Source organism: Patiria miniata, unplaced genomic scaffold (assembly GCF_015706575.1).
Source record: "Patiria miniata isolate m_02_andy unplaced genomic scaffold, ASM1570657v1 HiC_scaffold_29, whole genome shotgun sequence".
Classification (NCBI taxonomy): Eukaryota; Metazoa; Echinodermata; class Asteroidea; order Valvatida; family Asterinidae; genus Patiria; species Patiria miniata.
The window spans coordinates 24,154,566-24,173,088 of NW_024037068.1; the positions used below are offsets into that span (position 1 = coordinate 24,154,566).

General features: G+C 44.3%; 1 protein-coding gene across 1 annotated transcript in view; it reads right to left on the reverse strand.

The window, feature by feature from the left end:
* LOC119735692 overlaps window positions 1–18,523 on the reverse strand; it is a 46,109-nt gene that overhangs the window by 9,539 nt on the left and 18,047 nt on the right. The window contains 11 exon segments of the mRNA XM_038209546.1: window positions 169–7,331; window positions 7,981–8,177; window positions 9,407–9,565; window positions 10,971–11,078; window positions 11,889–12,013; window positions 13,523–13,677; window positions 14,900–15,087; window positions 15,185–15,372; window positions 15,375–16,674; window positions 16,806–16,993; window positions 18,336–18,449. Of these exon segments, the coding sequence (XP_038065474.1) occupies window positions 169–7,331; window positions 7,981–8,177; window positions 9,407–9,565; window positions 10,971–11,078; window positions 11,889–12,013; window positions 13,523–13,677; window positions 14,900–15,087; window positions 15,185–15,372; window positions 15,375–16,674; window positions 16,806–16,993; window positions 18,336–18,449 (9,885 nt within the window).

Sequence of the window (18,523 nt, forward strand, 5' to 3'; positions counted from 1 at the left end):
AGAATTGCACGGCAGTTTGGCAAGTAACCTGTTAGCAGGGAACCAGTCTTAAGAAAAAAGGAATCGCAATCATTTATCAATCGCAATCAGAGTATCATTTGTGAATGGATACATTTTCAAAGAGCAAGAGTTGTTCAATTGTTAAGAAGAAAAAGGGATCTTTCTCACCTGATGTTGGCTTCCTGAATTCAGTTTTGGTGTCACCGGGTTTGTTTGAGGCTCTTTCACCAATTTTGTCCTCCTGGTAGATTCCTGTGAACGTTGGCATCTTCATCCTTGGACCTGAGGCATTCTTAATACGAGGTCGTGAGCGAGATGGTTTTGGTGCCTTCTCCCTGGCTGGGGCTTGTTTGGGTGGTGAGTTTTTCACCAACTCGGGCTCTGCACGCAGCTGACCGAACTCATCAAACCAGATCCGCTCCTCGAGGGGGTTCTTCCGCCGTTTGGCCCCAACTCTCTTGGTCGTGTCATCCGGTGCGGATCGTTTCAGTGGATTGGAGATGACCAGTGGGGTTGCTGGAAGGCTACTGGTGGTGGCGTAAGAGTGGATGAGAGTTGGATCAGGTGGCTGCTGGACTGGGATGATACCCATGCGCTGAGCCTGCTGAGCTTGCTGCTGGATGATGGACCAGAGCTGGTCCACTGCATTCTTGGGAGATGCCAGCGACATGGACGGCTGGGCTGCCATGATGGGAACTGGGAAGGGACTAATTGATGACATCCCACTCCCTGTAAGGGTCGACACTGGCGTAAGCAGCGCCCTCTCGGACATGAACGGGGAAGGAGAATGTGTCGACATGACCTGGGCTAAGGGAGATCTGGTGGGTCTTGGCACGATTGTATTGCACGTGGGGGTGGGATTGTGGACAATGCTGGATGCAGGAGGTATGATGGCTGCTGATGCAGGCTTCATGAATCTCGGTGTTATACTCCGATTCAAGCCTAGGTGAACCGATGACGTGTTGATACTGGAGACAACGGGATATGTTTTGGGATATGGCCTTGTTACCACCTGTTGAACAGAGGGCAGATTTTGTACCAACCTCGTACAGCTGTCTAATTCATTGTTTACCGTTGGTACAGCAAACAGAACTTGGCTGCTGGCATCTAGTATCTTAGTTGTGGGTACCAGTGTAACATCAGCCTGGGATGACACAGGGGCTTGCAGGAAACCAGAGGTTGTTGGCAGGGGAACAGTCAAAGCAGGTGTTGCACTCACTTGGGTTAGAGATGAGTAAATAGGAAAGGACTGGGCACCTGAGACAGGGATCATGGTGACCACGGTCATTTGGGGGGCAAGAGTTCTAGCTGTTACCGATGTGGAGACTCTTGGAGTCTTGATGGTGGTGAAGGTGTGAGGTGTTACTTGCGATATGTCCCTGGACACGTTTTTCACTGTAAGAGAAGTTGGGCCAGCTTTTCCTTGCTCATTCTTCAAACTGGCACTCTTATCCAATGAATTCTGACCAAAATGTAAACCTAGTGATGTAGCTGTCCTTTTAAATTGTTCGTCTTGTTTCTCTGCAGTATCAACTGCAATGTTACTCTTTGCAGCATCAACTGATGTTTGGGTCATAGGAGGGAAACTCTGCCCCGAGATGGAAATGACTGATTTGTCTCCGAGTTTGTTATTTGTGTCCACATTAGTACGGGGAGGATCTTGAATGGTAGTCTGTCTGAACGTTGCATCTGCTCTTTGATGCACCTCTTGCGTTCCGCTTTGTCTTTCCCTTCCACGCCCCCTTCCCACACCATAGCCTCGTCCCCTTGACCCAAGTCGCTGTTGCTTCTCTGTGTTCTTCATATGCACAACCTGACCAGGTTTCAGTGTGATAATCTGACGGCTCATGATGACGCATTCGGAAGTTACGGGCTTGTACCCAAGGTTCAGCTGGTTTGTGGCCGTCTTTACCCTCTGCATTTGGTTGCTGGCATTGCTCCTGAAGAGACATTTCAGGTAGTCCTTTCGACCGGATGTTGCTGGGGTGGCGACTCCTGAACTGGTAGTTACTACAGCAGAAGATGTTGAGGGAACACTTTTTGAAACTGGATTAGGGCTAATTATGACCTTTGCTGTATCTTTTGGTCCAGTGCTGAGAGGCTTTTTCTGCAAGGTGCTTTCAGCTTGGCCACGGGACACTTTGGCATTTTCAACCTCTATGGATGTTGTCGGTTTCTTGTTGGATCCTTCTGGATTTTCAACCTCTGTAGGGGTTGTTGGTTTCTGCTTCAAGGGGCCCAAATCTGGTTGCAATCCTGTCCAGAGATCGAGGAGTGCCTCATTGGATACAAAATCCCCCATGACTCGTTTGAGTGGCCATCGTCTGCTGAGCTTGACAGGTTCTGAAGCTGGTGCCTTACTCTCCTCAGAGGATTTAACAGTATCTACACCAATGTCCTTTCCTTTCCCAACAGTTTTTGGATCCTCAGATGAGGTCTTAGTTCCAACACTCTTGTTACTCTCAGCGGCTTGCTTGTTCTCCTCTGTCTTTACAGGCTTTACTGAGTTTTTCTTAGGTTCTTCCTCAGCTTTCTGCTCTCCTTTTTCAGTTGAATCTGTTTCCGCCAACTCTTTGGCGGACTTTTGGGGTTGTGTGGGAGCATCCCGTATCCTGTAAGTATCGCAGTAAATGATCCCTGGAGTTCTCTTCCTCAAAGACCGAGGTGTATCGTCATCATTAATGTCATCCTTTCCATCAGACCCCTGGTTTTGCATTGAAATTTGCAGTCGTTTGTTGACACTCTTTAGAGTCAGCCCAAATGATGAACTGCTGTTGTTCTGGTTAACTTCTTGAGATGCATCCGTGTCCCTCCTCTCAGACTGCCTGGGAGTATCAAATGGTTGGCTTACCGCAAAATTTTTCTCGTCTTCTTTATCGAGTTCAGTTGGAGGCTGTATCTTATGTGACAGACCAAGTCTCTTAGAAGGCTGACCAAGTCTTTTCACATGACTCTGAGGTGTTTCTGCAAGTTTAGTCTCACTCTGGTCAGTTGGAGACTGTATCTTACGTGGCCGACCTCTCTTACATGGCCGACCTCTCTTACATGGCCGACCACGTCTTTTTACATGACTCTGAGGTGTTTCCACAAGTTTAGTCTCACTCTGGTCATCTTCTTGATGACCTTTCTCTTTGGATGCAGAGGAACTGCTTGAGCTACTCTTGCGACGAGGGACTTTATCTTCTGGATTTTCAATGATGCGGGTCAGTCGGGAGAAGGTTGACCTCATAGGGTACTTCTTGCGCTCTCCGGGACTTTGGTTTGGAAGAACTGGGGAAACAACAAAAAGGCCAGTTTTCTCATCCAGAATAAAGTCCCCTGAAACTTCATTGATGTCTTTGCATTCCTTCTTTACCTCCTTTAAGTCTGCACTCCCCTGCACATTGCTCCTACTGAGCTTCTCAGACAGTCGTGTCAGAGGCTGTTCATCAGATGACTCGTAAGACTCCTCCTGGCAGGATTTCAATACCTCATTGACAATATCCCCCTCTGTTTTGGAATCCCTGGAGGTGAATTCTGCTTCAGCAATACCTCCGCTGGTCCTTGCTTCTGTTAGGAAAGGTAACTCCTTTGAGAGACTTCGAACAAACGAAGGTGTGTTTGGCAAAGATTTCGATTTTGCTGAATTGGGTGTGGAGGAAAAAGACAGGCTTTGGTCAGGTCTGGGTGAACTTGGTGCGAAACTCTCCAAATCATTTGAAGACTCCAATGCCAGATTGCAAGACATACTGCGCACTCTATTATTCTGCACTTTACAAATATCGTGGAGGACGACTACTGCTTTTGGCAGTGTTTGGGAAATAAAAGTCTGGTTGGACTTTTGGTGTTGGTCACTTTTATCCAACTGCCTGTCTGCATCTTGCTTCTTCTCATCACTGCTCTTAAGAAAAACGTCGTCATCTGTGTCTTCCAAAGTGAAGCAAACCTGATTTTCAGATGCAGTTTTAATGCAGAAGGCCTCTGAGGTCTTTGTTTCATTTTCTTTACTGCACCCTGGATTTGGTGTGGCCTTCATTTGACTTGAAACTGACACGCTTCCATCTGAATCTCCAGACCCTTTTTGTGATTGTAAGGGCTCATCCACCTCCATTTCCAGATGGGCTTCAACTTCAGACTGCTTACCACCTGTATCTGCTACATCCTCTTCATCATCTCTCGTAGCTGATTGTACTACTAGTTTGCTAGACTCAACTGCCAGAGTTGTGGATAAGTTGGTCTCAGGAAGAGTACAACAACCAGTGTCTTCAATGTGTTCATCAGTACCACTGAGTTGCGGCACCTGAGATGGCAAACTTGTGTATCCTTCATGCTGAACTGGACCTTCTGAGTTCACAGTCACTCTAGCACTTTGAGATGACTCAAGGCTCTCAAAGGGTTCATCAGTGACTGGGTCTTCTATTTTTCTTTTCTTTGCAGCTGGCTCTGCCGCTTCATTTAAACAAGCTTCCTGAATCTCCACTTCAGACCTCGGGCCGCCCTCAGAACCATCAACTTCATTCAGGTGTCTCTTATGATCGCAGAATTGGCCTTGAATGTCTGTGTCGATTAAAACCACTTCTTTCACAGTTGCCATCTCATCTTCTCCCGGAACACCCTCTATGGATACAGCAGACTGTATCGCTTGAGACAATTTGTCACCATCTGCCACAGAATGTTCAGGTGCTATTAAGTCTGTTGGCTCTTTGGAAGATTCCTTTTCTTCTCCTGCTGGTACACATGTTAGGACATCTACATCTACCTCCATGGTTTCCACGTCCAGACCGCATTTGTCGCTAGTCTGGTTGAGAGCAGCATCTTGCTCTGTGATGCTGGTTGAAGACCGTTTATCGATTACTGTGACTTGAGACACTTCATCCACCCCTGAGTCCTTCTTTCCACCTGGATGGGAGCTAAAGATCAAGTTTGTGTCAGGACTAGGTTTACTTTCTTCAGACAACTTCTCAAGCTCTTCAGTTCCTCCCAAAACGGAAGTTACATCTTCTGAAGCCACTGTAGCATTAGCAACTAACGCAGAATCTGCATCAATATTTATGTCATCAGTTAATGTTGACTCTATTCCAACATCGTCTGGCACTGTTCTAGTTGCAGATACTGGCTTAGAATTGACATTACTTATATTCCCTTCATCAATATCTTCATTGACCTTATCATCAAGGTCATCCAAATGAGGTTCAGCAGGGACCCCTTCATATTTTTTTCTAGATAGTTCTTCTGATGGTGTTTGGCTATCCTTTTCAGGCATGACTTTATCATCACTTGGGACATTCTGATCCTTTGCAATCTCTGACAGAGCTCTATCTGGCACCTCTTGACAATCCACAGATGGTCGGCTCACTGTCAGATCTGAGGTCACTTCAAGGTTGCCCGATTGACCAGCAGATGTGCAGATGGAGGTATCCATGTCGCTCTGGTTCGGCCGGGACACAGCCATCTCAGTGACACTTAAGGGTGGTTCTTGCTCTGTGGAGGCAAGAGCTGAATATCCACGCAGATTCTCCAGCTCAATAACATCTGTGACTATGTCTCGTGTGCGCTGGCTCAGATCAGTGTCCTCATCTGAGCAGGTATATTGTGCACTCTTTGAAGCATTAGTACTTTCTTGGGAACTCAAGCAGCCTGTATCTGATTCAACACCTGACGATACTGGGAACCCTCTCAGCAGGTCGCCGTCATCATTTTTAATGTCTGTTGACAAAGTATCATCCCTGTCGTAAATAAGCGCTACTGGATTCTCAGGACCTCTGGAACAAACTGTGCTATCATTTTTCACTAGTCCTATTCCAGCAGCACCTCCAAAAGCAGGTGGGTGGCTTTCTTTTATGGTGGATTGTGCTTCGCAGCCACTTGAAGGGAGAGTTTCATTAGGGTCCAGTTTTGAGCTGTTCGTGGTCTCCTGGGGTATTATTGAGGGAGGCAAGTCAAACTTATGAGTCTCTTTGGTGCCTGTTTCAGTCAACAGCTTGTCAATGAACTTGAATATAGATCTTGTGGGAGTGTCCCCTGATAAAACCATTACGTCTTGGTTATCAGGTTTTGTAGCAGGGATGCTCATAGGGGTGCTATTGATGGAAGTGATGGCAGGCTTGTGAGATGTTGACACACCCTGGAGCTTAATCAGATCTAAAACCTGTCCTGCTGTGGTAGGAGGTGATTGTCCTACATTGAGAATTGAACTCATTGGAAGAAGAGCTTCTGCGGATGTGGAAGACTGTGACAAAAGGTTTGATGTTTCTACTGACAATCCAGCATTTGTTTTAGTGCAATCAGAAGGTGATACTCTATCTGTTGATGATACTTCCATAGCATTCCCAGAGGTGATACCTGCATTGACTTCTATGAGTCTGAAGTCTTGGCTCTCTGAACTGACTGGTGTTGCAGCATTCGATGAAGTCTGAAGGCTTTGATTTAGCTCTTCATTCAGTTCCAACCCTGTTGAAGGCACCGTTGTCTGCATTTCTGATGTGTTGGTCTCAGACCCACTCTTTGCAGAGGCAACACTGTCTTGGGATGATCTTCTCCTGGCCTCCTCAATTTGTCCACTCTGTGCTGCATAGTTCAAATTCATAACCATCCGACCGAGGTTTTGTGAGAGATCAGATCCTCCATCCGGAGCATCTGATATCAGGGAGCTTTGATTTGTAAAGGCACTTACAGGCAAGCTCTTGAGAGTTTTCTCCGATAAGCCAGTGCTGTTGAGAGCAACACTGGTAGAGGGTGCTGGAAAAGACTGAGTAAGCCTGATATCCTCAGCAGAGGTCTTGAATGACTCAAGAAGTTCTCCTGGTTCAAACATCGGAGAGCTTTTACTTAATGTATCAAACGAGTCTTCAGGAAACTCTAAGGAAGCAGCTGGTGTTTCTAGGTGTGCAGTTTGCATCTGGTCAGAAAAGGCATCACCCATCTCCATGGCAATCTCTGCCTCAACCTGATCCAAGGCCGCAGACAGCACCGCCTCTGGGTCCACGCCTCCATCGCGGAGCTCCGCCTCGCACTGCAGTAGCATCTCCGGATCCAGCAAGGACTCCAGTCCTGTGCTGTCCAACGACAGCTCAAAGACCCCATCCATGGTCTCCACCCCAGGCTTCTCCATCCCGAGCTGAGAGCCTTCCTCGTCCATCTCTGGGATGCTGGGCATGTCGCTGCCTAGCTCTGTGATTTGTGCGTGCGACCTTCCTAACCCCCGCTTGTTGAGGATACCAGGGCTGTGGGCTGTGGTGTGGTTGACGTCCAGGGGAGACTTCGGAGTAGCAACTGCTTTGTACTCAAAGATGCGGATGGTGTACACACAGCGGCGTCGGGCATCAAATGTACTCCAGTAAACTCTCTGACACCTGTTTTAGAAAATCAACAAAGGAAAGACAAAGCATGAATTACACTAACAAAATATGTGCAAGGATGGTATACTGGCTTAACACACATACTTTATACACAGAAGACAGAAGCCAAAAGGGGCATTCAGGAAAACAGTGATAAAAGCGACTTTTACTACCATCCGGAGTACTAACAGCCAATGAACTTAAGGCAAAAAACAAGTAAAACCATTACATTTTTGGTCAAAATTGGCTATGATTGCAGCTCAAAAATTCTTGGTGTAAATAAGTAGCCTAAAAACAGAACCCATCTCATTTAACTACATTACAGTCGATTAAATCTGTTCCGGCAACTACTTAGGGCACTTTGCCACTTTCAACAAATGATTATGTACATTTTTTCCAGAGCAGAGGGAGCATGGTTGTGTTTAGGTCTCTAAAAGACGGCAATATCTGTAGGAGAAATGCAACTGCGTATTTTACGCAATCAAACACACATTGCGCAGTGTTTTAAATGTTCCAAACACTCATGTTTGTTGCCCGAAATGTGTTTGAAACATGACGCAGCCGATGCGCGTTATGCAATGCTGATGTCCGTGGCTGGTCTGTAGGAAATGACATCATTTGAGAGAGACCTATACGGTCAATCACTTTGTGCATCAAGCCTCACCTGAATTCTAAGGGGTACAGAGCGTCGTGTTGGTCCGAGGCTGGTCCCAGGCGACCCAGGTCATCCACGGTCAGTGACCCTACCATCACGTTGATGCGGCTGACCTCCAGACCCTGGGTGAAGTTGCGGTTGAGCTTCATGTTGTCCAAGCTAACGCAGACGCGCCGCAGAACAGCAAAGTTGCCTTCCTGGATGGTCTGGACAAAGACAAAACAAATATTGTTCAGGGGACAATATTATAATATTAATAATGATAATAATTTGGGAGGTTAATCATCCTTACTCTCAGCAGAGAAGCTGAATGTCGAAGGACACGGCTACAACGTGGTCGAGGTAGCCTTTGGTAGCCAGCCAAATGACTCATACATGACCACGGAGCACAGCCACCAATCCAAAGTGTTCAATTTTTTGGAGGGAAGAAAACTGGTGGGCCCGGAGAAAAACCTTGTGGCACAGGATAAAATGAACGCACAACTCTACTCACATGTGGTCCTTGCAGGGAACGAACCAGGGCCACAGTGATGAGACCCAATTATTCCTATATCCCCATTGATGCATGTATATACCTTTTAGATCAAATGCCATAAAACTTGACAAACTGGTAACGATTTTGTACCATTTCACTCCATGTTGAAGGTCACTTCAATAGTGGCCACCATCATATTAAGGTCAATTCAGACCGACATTTTCGGCACGGTACCCAAATGATGCATCTTTATACGTAGCATATTTATTGTCCATTTTCGTTTCCGTTCAACCATCATGCCTCTACATACACACCCACACCTGTTTCACATACGTAGTGTGGACTTTCCTTTCTTTTCGTGTAGTTAAGGAACACCAGTGGAAAAACTCATTTTTCTCAAACTGTGAAAACTCTTACAACCCAATTTTTTTTCAATGATTCCCTTTAGTGTTTCTCTTCATTCTGCTACAGATAAACCTAACCCAAAAATGCCTCTAAACCTGTTTTCCAGAAATGGGGAAACACTGTGTGGACGTGGGCAAGTCCACACAACGTCGGTGCTACCTACATTATGTGGACGTCTTTTGTTCGGAAGTCCACACTGCGTATGTAAGACAAGCTCACCCATGTGTGTATGATACTTTTGAGCTTATTCAACATGTCACATTTATGTGCTATGCATGAATGATCAGTTACAATTTGGAGTTACAGAAATGTGAAAGTCACAAAACATTCCAAAAATAACCCCACACAATCTGATATATCTCACACAGAATGTGAGATTGATGAACGTATTATTTTGGCAGAATTCGGTGTCAATTCAGTGACGACAATTTATAAGTAATTAATGTATCACTTTCCAATATCATGTATGAGAAGAACATACAAATTGATAAAATTAATAAAGATAAATATGATACAGGCCCCCTCTTTTTGAACCAGCAAAAACCCTCAACTTACATCTCGGTCCACCTTATCTCGGTGGGTGTCGCAGAAAACCTTCTTGTCTTCTTGGAAGACGCACTTTTTCTCCCGAGCGCACATGAAGTGGAAGTTGGCTGGGCAGCCCCTCTGGCAACAGCCAACTGTCGCGCCAAACTTGCTGCACCCCTCACAACGCTGTGGGATTTCAAAAGGGCAAATTTCAAACACCAGCCGTTCACTAACCTTTCCAATCATTGGTCTCAAAATTAATTTCACCAAGAACGTCCCGCTTTGACTTTGTCCCAGTGAACAAACATTCTTGCATAGGATTTTTAGGCTCTTAGTTTAAGAATTTGTGTCTTCTAAAAGGAAGACTTCATTTTCATCCCACGGTTTTCAATTACCTCCTCAATCCTCCCAAATCAACCAGGCTGTTTTAGAGGATTTCGGAGGATTAAGAATGTATCTATTTTAGTGCCAGTTGATTTTGGAGGATGCATTGTGTCAAGGTGTTAAGCTGTGCCTTGTGTTGTTTATGCTTAGCCATGCAGACATTATGCATAATTATAGGTTATACTAGATATCATCTGCACTGCTTCTGGATTATATATCCGCTCTGCTCCAATATGTGTAAAACTGAGTCGGAGAATTTTGAAGGATTGAGGCAGTGGTCACCCCTCCACGGAATAAATTCAAGAACTAAAGGATGATGTTGGAGGATTGAGGCTGTATCAAATTTGTACAGGGTGGCAACTGGAGGATTTTGCAGGAATCAGGATGGTTCCTAGCCAAAAAAGCCTTGGCGGTTAGGGTCAATCAAACTGGAAAATGTAACCAAGTAAGAGATGATTGATTACCCTCCCCAGCCCCTACCCCATGCCCACCCAAGCAGGTGTGTATTTGCCTGCAATCGGGGACCCCCTATTGTTCCTCTTTTATTTGTATTTTAACCTGAGTCTTTCGAAAGTTCTTTCGCAATTCCAGTCACCAGTAACGGAATGCATTTGTTACAGTTCATTTGGATAGCAAGTGACTTGACTTGATACTGAAGGACTTGTGATGGACTTGTGATGGACTTGTGATGGACCTGTGATGGACTTGCAATTGATTTGTAATGGACTTGTGATGGACTTGTGACTGACTTGTGAAGGACTTGTGATGGACCTGTGATGGACCTGTGATGGACCTGTGATGGACCTGTGATGGACTTGTAATCGATTTGTAATGGACTTGTGATGGACTTGCAGGGACTTGTGGAGACTTACGATGGACTCGACTACAGCACTGGTTGCATCTGGCATTTACCCAAACTTCCAACTGTCGTTTTACTAAAGTACTGGACCAAGGCCGCCAAAATCCATCAATCACACTGCTTCCCATGCATGCTTTGCTTTAGGCCTCCAGGCCCAAGTCCATCATACTCCAACAAAATTTAGTCAAACCAGGCCTGCAGGACAAGGTCCCATAAGATCAACCAAAATGGGGGGATGGATTTTGATGGAGTTGGGGAGGTTAGGGTTAAAGGTAGGAGTTTACTGGAAAAAGGGTAAGAGTTCATTGAAAAAAGGTAATTATCGTTGCGGCTCTAAATTTGACTCACCAATTGTCGCCCCCTCCATATGGCTGCGTGGACGTTGATCAGTGATCCGTCCATTTCTTCAAAGACCTCTGCCGACCACAGTCCACAATTGATGTGGATCCATTCATCCTGAGAGACCAGACAAACATGTAAGAAGTCAGGGAGCAAGACCTTAAACATTCACAGGTAACAACTTTTTTTTTTAAATACCGTTCTCGGTAACCTAACCGACCCTACAATTTTGGGAGTACATAGGGTCAGGTAGGCAGCAGAATATTTATTTTGTTACAGTTATTTTATTGTTAATAACTTTTAAAATTATATTTACATGTACATTTCTCAAAGTAGTTTAGAGCTACCTGTCTTTTACTATAAATAGAGTACCTAATTGTTACCTAATTGGTACCTAATAATTGTGTACCTAACTGTTGGTAGATACATACACTATATAAGACTCCGGTACAGTGGAGTGTTGCTATACCGAACATTCGGTTATACCGAACATCGTCCTTAGCTCTTGACTTTTGTGTACAAAACGAACCGAACATTGTTGTTGAAAATGCCAACAGAAGAGCGACAAATGGCTATTATTTCCCCAAGGCATAGAAGGGAAAAGCCACCCATCGATGTAGGTAGTAAGCTCAAAACTGTGTAATTACATAATTCAATAGTCGGCACGTGTTCCAAGTTGTCTTGCAGTAACTACCAGGGCGTGCAGGGTGAAGTTATGAAGGGCGCCATTTATTGAAAAGTGAGTACCGGAGCACCGACAGCTTAAAATCGCTATACCGAACGATCGCTATTACGAATAATTTCTGCGGATCCCGCAATGTTTGTTATAGCGGCGTTCCACGGTATTACCTTAGTCACCTGACCGAAAACTCTTTATCTAATTGGTCAATAGGCACTGCTCGATTGACAGGCCAGAAGGGTGCATACCTGTCCACAGTAGAGTAACCTTCCGCCATCGTTGGGGTCCTCGTCCGAGAAGCGACCACACAAACAGCATCTCCTAGTATCGTCTGTGCTCGGCTCAGCCAATGGAGCCACTTGTGCATTCCCTCCTGAAAAGAGATTTAGAACGACAAATCCCGTGGATTAGGTTTTCATACGTAGGGTTTGAAATTCGCACTGGAGCAATGGATCCAGGCAGCGGTGTGTTTTTATTTGCAGCACACATCATCAATGGATCATGATTATTCAGATAGATTGATGTTTATTCATAAGAAAATAACAATGACGTCACACCATTGCTATCACTCAGTCATGCATGTACATTAAAGCATTCAAAGAACAGCTTTCGTTGAGCTGCCACAGTAGCCTAGTGGATAGTGGAATGAACTATGTATCGTAACATAAGTTTAATTGAAGTGAAAACAATACAAGCTAAGTGTCTTAAATCCACACAGCGTGATAAATACTCGTCTTAGAGTGCGTGATGTGATTGGTTAAATGAGGATGTATGCTGCAATAAAAAAAAAGTGCATCCAGGCAAGCGTGCCACATCAAGGACAGAACAACACCTAGGTCTAGTATCTTTTGTATTTGCAAAAGTAAATATATATCATAATTGAGATAATTTAGTATGTTTACAAAAATGTCAACAAAGAATGAAGTAGTTGTAACAGATAAGGCCCGTTCTAAACGCCGTGCTACGGACTGCTGTGCCAAACTCAATTGAAATGAGCTCGCCAATAGCTTGTCGATAGCACGGCAGTTGCTCTGAACGCCAAACTTAATAGTCAAACTAAATGCATCTAGAGTAGCACGCCAAGTTAAATATAACATTCAAGAAGATCAATGAACTTTCGGCGCAATCAATAATTCACGCCAATTCCAACGATGTGATGCGGACGTAACAGAGATTACTATAAAAGAGCATGCGTATTCCTAAAGTGGGAAAGAATGTTGCAACCTGACGCTACTTTTGATGGTATCAAGCTAAATGACTCGTTTGTTGACCCTGGTCAATTTTTTTTTTTTACAGATTTGAAAAGAGCACAATCTAAGCATTACTGCTGTGAAAACCGCATGCTGGTACCATCTTTAGTTCAAAAATTATGGAAGTTGGAACACCAAGAGATGTGATGAAGTGGCCATATTTTGGCCTGTATCTCCACATGAAAGTTCCCGACAAACGACTCATTTAGCTTGATTGCATCAAATATATCATCTTACTAAAGATCAGTCATTGCAAATATGTCGAAAAGACATGAATCTGGGACTGAGAAACATTTCCTATTTTGTCAGGAAATACTTCGAAAATTTTCTTGACTCTCCAGTGGTGTCTGGACGCTACATTCTTTCCCTAAAAAGTTTGCCCCAACTTTCAATTGACACAGTGTTTCAAACAGCCATGTGGTTGCCGTGCCATCATGGAATGACGATAGAACGGCAGATCCTGTCAAGCCAAAGGATGGTGCCGTGCCGAACTCCAATTGCCAAACCAAATCGCAAACAACATGCTATCGCCATGCCGAATTAAAAAAAAAAAATCAAATTAATTGAGTTCTGCGCAGCAGTAGAAAGATGTTCATTTCACTCTCTGTTGTGCTTATAGGACTACACCTTACCGATGATTCTAGCCGGCGTTCTGTTTGTCGGGGAGAAAGGAAGACGCTTCAACGTGGACGGCTGGCACATGGAGGGTAACGGATAATTGGTGTGCTTCCACTGAGCGTACATATGATCACTGTGTGGTGGGAGGACAGCCTGGGACAGCATCCCACTGGATAATGAAAGCAAGGATATGATTGGCTGATTAGAAGTGGCCCTATCATTCTGGACCAATGACAGAAAGGTTTCCAAAAAACAAACACCCTACATCATGTTAAAAATAGTTACAACATTGCAAGTGATCAGTTTATTGAAAGTCAAATTTGACATCATTGCTTATGAGAAATCAATGAGAGACTTTTGAGACCTTGGTGGCAGCAAACACACCGGTCCACACATACTGAAATTTGTATCCTTGTGGAGACATTTCTTTGTTCTCGTGCACTAAAGTATTTGAGTTTGAAAGTACAGTTTCAAAATGCTCTTATTTTAACCAATATGAATTTCCTTGGCTGAAATTCGGACTTAATATCCCTTTTCTAAAACTCTACCATTTGCGACGGATCAACCCACCTTGGAAATTCCTAGTTTTTGAGTAAAATCAATTTATCTATTTCGTGATAACCTTGTGGAGACGTATTCATCGATAGAAATTGCCCTGTGGAGACGTATACAATCTTTTGTTCCCTATTGTGTGCATGTCTCCATAAGGCACGGTGTATCAGATCATTTCCATTGTTTGCATCATGTTTAAGCTATTGGCTCAAAATGATGCAAACAATGGAAACAGGACCGGTGTGTTTGCCGCCAGCACCGTCTCAAAAGTCTCCCATTGAGGAAGTTGAACACAAAAATGAAAATTTCGATGATACTGATTCACAGCTATTTTTTGGAAAGTAAAAATGCTTTTGGTTTATTGTAATTTGGTTTAAAATCTGAATGAATGGTAGTTCAGTTTAGTAAACCCCCCCCCCCATACTGTCTCAAATTCTGTTTAATTTTGAAAAACCACAATTTCAGGGTTGAGAAAGTCTGACAATCGGATAAAAGCTCAGAAAGATGCATTTCTTTCTATATGATGTCTTTCTTTAAGTTTCAAAAAGTCTGAATTGGGATAAAAAAGTCAGAAAATATCATGCCTGCAATTTGAAATTTTCTCTTTTTAACTTGGAAATGATTAAGTTGCTGTAAACAAATTGCACCTTTACAATCGGGTGTGACACAAGAAAGTTTAACTTGATTTTCAAATATATAATCTGGTAAGGGCCTTCTAAATTACACATCTTTTTTTGTTAATCCTGACAATGCAATCTTTAAAACTTTGTTTTTGTGAGACATCCTGCAGTGACACCCCACCTCCCCCACCCCCAAGTCAAATGAAACAATCCACTCACTCAGGAAACTTTTGGTTCTGCTCCCAGGACCTGGACGTCTCCACTTTGTACCAGGGGAACATCTTGGCCATGTTCTTGAGGAAGAGGGAGCAGGCGGTGCGATTGTTGCGTTTGAGATTCAGTGACTGGTCAGTCTCTGATGACAGCGACTGCTGGATGATACGGACGCAGTCATCGCAAAACTCCACCTACGCAGGGGGGAAAGATGTGAATTTTGACACACGACAAAAATATAATTTATATGTAATCAAAAAAAGTGCTCACTACAAAATTTTCTCAACTTACCACTGTCTTGTAGTGTTTATTTTTCACTCTCTTGTTCACTGTTTTCAAGTCCTTTGGGTGGTCCGCCTCAGATGGTGACTTCTCTGTCAGACCTCGGAAAAGACTCACCTCCGAGGTAATGGAATCTTCTAAATTTTGGATTCCGTCTTTAGGCGAGACATTGTCTGCAGGGGCAACTTCACTTTTTATTCGGGGGAGTTTTCTGGTGTTTGGATACCAGAGGTGCCAGATGGATCTTTAGTTGTGATGTCACGAGTTGCTAGGACACCAATTTGTTCTTTTGAGGACTCCCTGGTGTCTGGTGTTCTGACATCTGATTGGTCAACAGCCTCTACATCTTTACAATCATTGGCTGGGTCACTCAGGGCAGGTTTATCCATGTTCTGGGGCCCTGGCTCAGCAAGTGCATTTTCAACACTAGCAGACTCCTCCCTCGTAACATGAATAACCTCTTCACTAGTCTCACTGAGTTCTGCACTTCTCCCTTCATTTTGCTGCACCTGTTCTGGAGAAGAAATTTTGCACGAAGAGGGATGAGGAACTTCTTCTGTTGAAGGAGCTTCCGGGGATTTCATTATTACATCAGTAGATTCGTTACTCAGCTGAACATCTGGAGAAGCTGCAACTTGTTCAGAAACCAAAATGGTGTCAGAAGTGGGATGAGCAACTCTTGGCATCACTGCGTCATCACCATCCTCTTGATCTTTGCCACTGAGTTCAGGGACACTTTCTCCCAGGGGCTGACACTCTACCAGCTCATCCTTGGATGTCTCTGATGACAGAACAACTGTCCCTGTTTCATGGTGCTCAGTTTCGGGAGGTACCGGTGAGTTGAACTGGAGGGGTGGCTCATTCCCCGAAGTCCTGTTCCCCAAAAGTATCCCCTCAGAAAGATGTTTGTCCTCCGAGGAAACTTGTTCTGTTTGCACGACAGAAGATGCAGCTTGGGCATGATCCAGAATGGCAGGGCTCTCACAATACTCCCTGGATGATAGTTCAGCTTCAGCAACAGACATTTCTTCAGAGAACACTGTATCAGCTGCAATTTCATTGGATGATTTTGTTTCATTGATTTGTGTGTCCATAGCAACATCATCTTTGACATCTACCCCATCGTGGCTGTCTGTGGCAGTTTCCATAACCTCAACGGCCGTATCTGTCAAAGCTTCTACTTTCTCAACGAAGGCTTCATCTTCCCCATCTTTGTTTCCAAGGTGGCACATCACCATGTCGACAGGGCTTGTCCTTGAAGGTTTCGCTTCGGTCCTATCTTTAGCTCTCAAGGGTGGATTTTCCTGGTGAACTTTGGGGTCCTTTAAGAATCTGGGCGAGACCCGGCGAGAGATAAGGTCCATTCTTGACTCCCCGTGACTGGAATGCGAATCCACAGACGTCGTTTCACTCAGGGCCGGGGAAGCTGTGAGGTCACGGGTTGCTCCACTGGAACTAGCGGGAGAGATTGAACGGTTGGCAGACCGGCCGTGCTTGACCTGAAATGAAAACAACACTGTAAGCATCAACAATCTTTAAAATTATTTGGGTCGAACTGAGTTGCTGCTAAGATTATTTGGTTGGGCACTGACTCGGGAATGCAAGTCTGAAGGGGTGTGATAACACATACCTTCTTTTCTGCATTGACCAGGTGTGCTGCGCTGCGGCAGTGGTACATGGCCCGTAGGACGTTCTGAAAGCCCGCCTCCATTTCTTCCTCTAGCTCCACCTGCCACTTAGCCGGCCTGACGGGCTCGCACTTGGTGCAGTGGTACGGGACACTCTCTGGTAGATCGGTCATGATGTGGTACATGTCATCTGCAATGGTCCAACAATGAATGGAAAAGTTAGGTGTATAGTGATTAACAACTATGAGCAATCCAATGACCACCATTACTGAGGTGACACCATGCTCATGCGCACTCACACATGTGCTGAAGTTCAGGCATGTGCTATTTGAAAACACCACTTGTCAAAGGAGCACATCAGTAATTGCTTCTATTTTGGTCGCCAGATAAGCCTTTACAAATGATAAAAATGTGGTGTATCACCCAAACCACGTCAACATTTTGAAACTAGCTTCTGTACTACATTTGTATTACATGATATTTTATTCCCTGATTAATTCATGCAACCATAGAGTGCTAGGGTGGTTTGGGGGCGGTATAAGGAGCAAAAGGCTTTGTGACAGTACAGGATTGGGTTAAATTTCTATCAAACTACTAATAGTAAAGACCTATTAGTTTGTGACATCACTTTTTGAGTGGTGGCCTTACCCCATGTCTGTGCGCTAAAAGCATAGTCTAGTAGGAAACAGGGGTCCCCATGCACCCCGATGATATATTTTTTTAACTTACTTTTTTGTAATCCTCAAGGTGTCTAGTAAATTTGTGTGCTCCCCTTTTGAAATATTGTTTCATGGGGTCCGCTTGGCGGCCATCTTGGATTTCCAATGAAAATCGATAATTGCCATAACTTTGAATTTAGACATCGTACAGAGACAAATGACCCCACTTTTCAGAGTCATTTTGGGCATGAGGAATTGATTGGGAGGGTCATTTTTATAAAAACCACAAGTTCACACATAACTGCTGGGTACTATGCCGTCACTCAATTTGACGTATCAATCCAGACGCAGTCACTGTGATGTCATGAAAATTATGTTTATAGCTGCAGGCCTACGCCTAGAGAACATGACCACAGCAATCCTGGTTGAGTGGTAAGATGTCAGAATTAATAGTAAGCAGGAGGTTGTGGGTTCGAGTCTCACCCGAGTAGTTTGAGTAAACAGTGTTTATAAAAATACAACAGTGAAGAGTGACAAATGACCCCACTTTTCAGAGTCATTTTGGGCATGAGGAATCAATTGGGAGGGTCATTTTTATGATTAAAACAAGTTCAAACACAACTGATGCACAGTGCATTGTATGCTGTCACTCAATTTGACGTATCAATTCACTGTGACGTCATATAGCTGCAGGCCTACGCCTAGAGAACATGACTACAGCAATCCTGGTTGAGTGGTAAGATGTCAGAATTAATAGTAAGCAGGAGGTTGTGGGTTCGAGTCTCACCCGAGTAGTTTGAGTATACAGTGTTTATAAAAATACAACGGTGAAGGGTGAAACTCAGTATTGAACATACAGCAATCCTGCCATACCTGTCAGCCCCTCGCATTTGGCGTGCACCCATCGGTCACACTGTGCACATTGCATCATCTTGGAGACATAGTCATCATCTTCGTAGCACTGGCTGCAAATCGGACAGTAGTTCCCTGCAGGAAAACAAAACAAGAGAATAAAAATGAGCAATTCAATATACAGAACTGCTGCTGTAAATGCTGCTGTA